The sequence below is a fragment of the Capsicum annuum genome, chromosome 5, assembly GCF_002878395.1.
Source record: "Capsicum annuum cultivar UCD-10X-F1 chromosome 5, UCD10Xv1.1, whole genome shotgun sequence".
Taxonomy (NCBI): Eukaryota; Viridiplantae; Streptophyta; class Magnoliopsida; order Solanales; family Solanaceae; genus Capsicum; species Capsicum annuum.
Genome location: NC_061115.1, coordinates 122758207 through 122765941, shown reverse-complemented (window position 1 = coordinate 122765941; position 7735 = coordinate 122758207). Strand labels below are relative to the sequence as shown.

General features: G+C 33.5%; 1 protein-coding gene across 1 annotated transcript in view; it reads right to left on the bottom strand.

The window, feature by feature from the left end:
- Positions 1–6068, bottom strand: part of LOC124898531 — a 13224-nt gene extending 7156 nt beyond the window's left edge. The window contains exon 1 of the mRNA XM_047412167.1: positions 5721–6068. Within this exon, the coding sequence (XP_047268123.1) occupies positions 5721–6068 (348 nt within the window). The remainder of the gene's footprint in view (positions 1–5720) is intronic.
- Between the last annotated feature and the right edge of the window lie 1667 nt (positions 6069–7735).

The following is a 7735-nucleotide window of genomic DNA, read 5'->3' as shown; positions in this document are numbered from 1 at the left end:
CATGGAACATAAAGATATGAATCATAAGCTAGGATAGAATTACTAGGCCTTAGGCAATGCAACTTCTTACTTTCAAGCTTAGAAACACTTCTTAAATACTCCCTCAACTATACTATTCCCCTTAAATACCATACTCATTTGATTCAACTTAAATTTTTCACATAGGCATTGATAAATCCATCTACTAAAGTTTAAACTGAACTAAATTCTCTCACCATGATCAAGCCTAACTATAAATTACAAGATACAACACGCTACAGCATAATACTAGTCTAAACCACATAATTCAATTCTCTACGTCTCTTGCAGAGCTCACACCCTAAGCATAACATGCCTTACCACTTCAATAACTAACTCTGAATTCTTACTATGGATAACGCTTATTGTATTCCTCTACTGACATCCCAACATGACATTCAATCCTATCTTCATAACCACATATGCACTTCTAAAAAAACACCTATAAAATCATCCTTCTCATATTCTCTAATACCTTTATCAATAACAACTTACATGCACTATTCTTAGGAAGACACGCATATTTCCAACTAACCAAGATATACACCAAAAACTTAACCTCAACATTCCTTCAAACTTATAGACTTACATAAAAAAAGCAGACAACAATCTTTCCCAACAGGAAACACTTACTCTCTCCTATCTAAACAATTTTTCATCATCACTATCTTGACCTAAGGAAAGGTTAATGAAAAGTTAGTACATGAGAAGCTGATGTATGAAAGTATACTATGCATAATTGAGACACTTAACTGACACTTGAGGAACAGAGTATCAATATAATAGATTCATCAAAGAGGTCTAAATTGAGGACATATATTTCATAAACTGAATTTCGCTGATCATTAGGAATGTTAATATGACTACTGGAACCAAACATACTGTAAAGCATGAGTACATGAGTCATGAGCTGCATGACCTAAGTTTAGAGTTCATAAACTCATGGAACATGATTTGTACTACTGAATGAACTAGAACTCCTCATACTAGAAACATGGAGAGTACATGATTCACTATTATGTGCACGAACATGAACTATGATCATGGAGCTGACATGTAATGCATGAGTAGATATCATGTTGACTGAAATACAACACTGAAATAAGAATAGGTTGGGTATCATTCTCCCTTATTGTTGTTCTACAATACTTTAGCATCACTACTAGAATATGAAAGCCTGACTTGGGTACTTGTTCTATCACCTCCCCTTTAGATTTAATCCATCACTCTAAGTTCGTGGACGACTTTAGTAAACTCTAAACGAAACTGCAAATCACTTTACTCTAGAGTTTGGGGTATAATAATACACATAAATACTAAACTCACTCTGAAAAACTTCATCTAAAAGTATAAAACCCACTGTTAATACTTCCTTTTGAACTACAACTCTTAACATTCTATAGCCTCAATAGTCATCGTATAATAGCTTAAACACCGACTAACTTGGAATTTTGGAAGCGTCACCATCTAGAATTTCAACTCTTCTTTCTATTTTCTTAATCTTCAAAGATTCAAACTTAGATTCTAACACTTAACATGGATATTTCCAAACCATATGAATCAAAATCATACTTAAAATATTCACCACTAACTATCCATAACTCCTCAACTTGTCTACTACTAACATCATGTACTATATAACTAGCCTTTTTCCACTTAGCAACTCAAGGGTACTACTAACCACACACAACACTTAATAACCTTACATAATAATGCAACCCCATATCACCTTGGGTACACCTCTACATCATACCTACAACACCATACTTAATCTCAAATCTATAAACTTAAATTCTTGCATTCAATATTTTAAGCCTATTGGTCCACCTTCATATAACTAGCATCACCAACCAAGCAGCTATTACATCCACCTTGATTATCATCCGCTATTCAATCTTAGTGTCTAGTGCTAGGCATGATTAAAAACCTAACCTTACATACTATTCTCACTTGGAAGCTATAAAATAAGACATTATGAAATACTAATCCACTAGAACCTCATGACAACAATAATCGATTGTAATCATATGGTGTAAATTATTAAAATCCGTTAGCACATCCTCTTTCTACACATTACGACTATTTACTTATCTATACACCTAAATTATATTTATATCTCTTAAAGCATCAACAAATCTTTTTTTTCATAGCCACATGGAGAAGCCTATATTAACAATACTCAACCACCAGATACTTCATAAATATCCTATACTTTTCCAACACAACAAATATCATCAATAACCCTTTTCATACTTCAAGCAAACGATAATTCACCTTAACTAATAACTTCTTCTCTACCTTCCACTAAACTAACGCACAAGGACATATCACCATAATGTAAAATCTATAGCATGCACAAGTTTATCTCTATACTTTCTATCAATTGTCATTCACACTTTTTTGTTACTGAACTTCTAAACCCATACTTCCAACTATAAGAAGGTTCTACCACTTATGAATCTTAACACTCAAAGTCTTAGCATCCCTTAAATGTAAACTCTATTTAATACTCTGGGTTCATACTATCTCCTCTCATGAGCACTATCTAAATAAAAGGGGTTAATGAGGAATCTAAATTCATAACATATTTTGTCTTAACTACACAGCTCCTATGGATGAGGACATAAACTTTCAACTTAAGGAACTTATAACACACTAGCGAGCTCCTCTCAAGCCCCTTTGTGTGACTTATGAAGTTATTAATAGTAAATCTAAGAGCATCATCTTAAGAGGAATTAAAATCTAGTACTCAGGTTTTCTCAAAAGATTATGGACGGAGAGTTATTGAGTTACAGATAACCGAAGGGAAATATTTCTTAAATGCCCTGTAGCCTCTCGAAGAAAAGTACAAATGTATATGTACCATTCCGCATGACTCTACTAGACATGACTTTACAGATACCCTAGGACACTTGAACTCTGTGCTTTGATACCAAGTTTGTAACTCTCTGAGACTACCCTCTGGATGTCACATGGTGCGTAGGACCACAAGTGATCCTAAGCTAACCCATGAGCTGGTATACTGTTAAGAAACTGATTTAAATTTGTATAAAATAACTGAGTTTACTATACAAAAACATAAACATGATGAAATCTGGGAAAAATACAATACTGATACAATTTTACATTCTGATAGAGATGTAAAAAGGAACTAAAACTACATGACTGACTCTGACTAACATCTATGAAGCCTCTACTATACTGACTATAGATAGCTGGGATGCAACTCCAACTACCACTAATCAATACTATGAGTAAGAAAGTAAAGTACATAAATAACATCTAACTGAAGTCCCCAAAGTAGGAGGACTCATCATCTGCTGGATGGAATTTGCAACTGTCTAATCATGATATAAGGACTATAACTGAACTGGTACATATATTATTAAAAATGTAGCACATAAACGTATATGTGGATCGGTACTTTTGGAATGTACTGAGCATATGGGGGTGAATGCATAAGTAAAACAATATCTCAATGTTCATATAAACTTGTAAAAGGATGGATGCTAAGTATAAATGACTCACATTGGCTGGAATAACTGAAATCTGAAAATCATGAATAATGAATGATAAAACATGCTGTATAAATCTTGTGAGTTATAACACTTAGTTCTAAAAGCTGTACTTTTACTCTTTTTACTAGTGGAATAAGTAGAACTGAAGTTAAGTCTATTTTCAAATCATGCAGGATAAGTGTGAAAGGACTCACCTTTGTATCTATAAACTAAAAGATGAAATCTCATAGCTAATGACATATGTAAAATAATATTTGAATAAAATCATGAGCCTTTACACTTAGTTTCTAAAAGCTGTTCTTTTATTCTATTTTAGGACTTAGGTTTTAGGGAGTTTCTTCTAACCGACATATACCATGTGAGCTATCATGATGTCCAACGTCTAGTTCCCCTAAGGGGAAAACCTTATGTTGAAGAGAGGTGTCATACTTTTGGCAATGAGCATAACTTGAGCTGAGTGATCACAATCTGTATCTGTCATCCATATAAATAGGAAAAATCTGAATCTGTACCTATGCTGGTTCATAGTTCTGGGGTGTGTGAACTAGGACACATACCCAACTCGATGCTAAATACTTCTCCCTTTAATCTGTATGCTCAATCTGTAGGAAATTAACTTTTAAAACTAGCATAAGGGTTTATAATGAAAACCAGTTATGCATCTATCAGTTTTAAACTGTAATCAAAACTAATATGTTGTCTGTAAACTGTAATAAAAACTGTAACATGGATTCCATATCTAAGTTGAGGATCAAAAGACCAAATCTTTCTCAAAATCTGAATATAAGCTAGTCATAGGGTTCTTAAAAGCAAAATCTTCTTGAAAACATTAATACTTAAGCTTAGGGCTTAAAACCCATGCTTTAAACTCATGAAAATTCATAGCAAAACATCATGCTCAATATACTTCTTTAAATACTTCAACAATATCAAAATACCGAAATCAAAAATCATAATATCATGCTTAAATCTTAATTGGAAATCTGTTTAATCATATCACATGCATAAAAATGTGAAAATAGACATGCAATTCAATATTTAAATCACTTGTAACTTCATAAACTTCAAATAATGATAATTGGGTATGAACCCTAGACTGAAAATCATGTAAATTCATGTAAATTCAACTTTAAAAACTATTTTTGGGCACAAGAATGAAAGAAGTATCCTTGTTCATAACCCCATATACCTTATTTGATTAATTGAATGTAGAAGCTTGAACTTTGAATTTCTAATGATGTTTCTGAAGCTTGTTCTTGAAGTTCTTAAACCCTAAAACTTGAATCTTGGTTATCTTAAAAAAGGAACCATGAAACATAGGATTTCTTGGAGTTAAAGTTGAAGCTCTAGGGTTTTCTTAGAGAGAAATTTGGTAAGGAATGAGTGAAATATGCTTAGAATAGGGTTAAATCATCTGTTTTTTATGAATTGGAGGCATAGAAAAAGAGTGAATTGCCCCTGACAATTAAAATTCATAACTGAAATATCGTTTCAGGGTCTACTGTGATGCAGTGACTCCCTCATCGCTATACTCACGACACTCAACTTGTGCTGTCATATCCCTAGGGATAATTGTCTATCAACATCATAACTTGAAACTTGTCAATACTAATAGTTTTGATAGGCTCATGCTGGGATTTCAATCTTAATTCACGCCCCATTGGTGATGCATTATCATCATGTTGATCATCATTCTCTTTCTCACTTTCTTCTTTCTCTCTTTCTTGTTTATCTTTTTCTTCTCTCTCCTCACTTTTATTTTCATCATCACCCTCTACAGACCCTTCTCTACCTCCCTTAATATCATTTTTATATCTTTTCTCAGATTCACTTTTCTCTGACTGAGATTATTCAGGAAGCTCATTCGAATCCTTCAGGAAGCTCATCCAAATCCATCTGTACTCTAGCCTTTTTTGTTAGGTGGTCAAAAGTTGATCCACTTTCACTTTCTTTTCTTTTGGGAGATATATTTTACCTGCCAATAACAAAAAATAAAAAATACATTACAATTGATGTCACCAATGCTACCAACACTAACACCACTACCAACAGCCACCACAAACACCACCAATGCCACTACCACCACCATCAATGCCACCACCACCACCATCAATGCCACCACTACCACCAATGCCACCAATACCACCATCACCATTACCAAACCACCAATACCTACACCACCACCAAACCACTAATAGCTACACCACCACCAATACCAATGCCATAAATACCGACACTAAGACCAACAACATAAAAAATGCCACTATAATGACTACCAACACTGCCAACACTACCACCAAGACCACCAATGCCACCATGACGACGACGACGACCACCACCAATAATCACCACCACCACCACCACCACCAAGGCCACCAAAACCACTACCAATTCCACCACCACCATCACCAAACCACCAATACCACCACCACTACCAAAACCAACTCTAATGCTAATAATACCAATGCCAACACCACCAATACCACCAAGACAACAATGACCACCACCACCAAAAGACACCAATAATACCATAAACAATATTAAATAATACCACGACAGTCAATAAAATACTGCGATAAAAAACTAGGGTTTTATTGGGTTTTTTCTATAATTTTAATATTAAAACTTAAAATTGTTAACCCATTCTTGAAGAAGATACAACTAAAAGTTTTCTTTTTCATTATTAACTAAAAAGTCCTAATTTTTATAAAAAAGAACAAATATAAAACTCTTCCTGAACTCTGTTCCCTATGAAGTCAGAGAAAATGACAGATACAAGCGAGAATAAAGTTGAAAATAACAACTATGTGGTCAAAAATGGGAAGAAAATTAATCTATCTCGAAGGGTTGAGAAATATGTTGAGTAGTTGTTTGTATAGTTGAAAGAGAGAAAAAAGTAAAAACTTGAGATTTGAAATAATGAAATATTTTGCAGCAAATGGATGATTTGTATGGGTTGATTTGTATTTTGGAAAAGAATGACAAGTTTTAAAAATATTAATTTGGTCCAACTAATTTGCTCATCCCTAGTTGTAGCTAAACCAATTTAGGTATTTCAAATAATAAGGTAATATAAATCGTTTTAACTCAGATTGGTCGATTGATGACTTAGGTCAGGAGGAACACAATACCAATATCATGCAATATAATTGACCCTATGAACTCATCCCTAGTTATAGCTAAACCAATTTTGGTATTTCAAATAATAATGTAATATGAATCAGTTTAACTCAGATTGGTCAATTGACGACAGGTTAGGAGGAACACAATACCAATATCATGCAATATAGTTAACCCTATGAACTCATCCCTAGTCATAGCTAAACTAATTTAGGTATTTTAAATAACAAGGTAATATGAATCATTTCAACTCAGATTGGTCGATTGATGACTCAGGTCAGGAAGAACGCAATACCAATATCATGTAATATAATTGACCCTATGAACTCATCCCTAGTTGTAGCTAAACAAATTTAGGTATTTCAAATAACAAGGTAATATGAATCATTTTAACTAAGATTGGTCGATTTACGACTTTGGTCAAGAGGAACGCAATACCAACATCATGCAATATAGTTGACCCTATGAACTCATCCCTAGTTGTAGCTAAAAAAATTTAGGTATTTTAAATAAAAAGGTAATATGAATCGTATCAACTCAAATTAGTCGATTAACGACTCAAGTCAGGAGGAATGCAATACCAATATCATGTAATATAGTTGACCCTATGAACTCATCCCTAGTTGTAGCTAAACCAATTTAGGTATTTCAAATAATAATATAATATGAATTGGTTTAACTCAGATTGGTCGATTGAAGATTAGGTCAGGAGGAACACAATACCAACATCCTGCAATATAGTTGATCCTATGAACTCGTCCCTAGTTGTTGCTAAACCAATTTTGGTATTTTAAATAACAAGGTAATATAAATTATTTTAACTCAGATTAGTCGTTTGACGACTCAGGTCAGGAGGAATGCAATACCAATATCATGAAATATAGTTGACCCTATGAACTTATCCCTAGTTGTACCTAAACCAATTTAGGTATTTCAAATAACAAGGTAATATGAATATTTCAACTTAGATTGGTCGATTAACGACTCAGGTCAGGAGGAATACATTACTAACATCATGCAATATAGTTGACCCTACAAAATCATCCCTAGTTATAGCTAAATAGAATTAGGTATTTCAA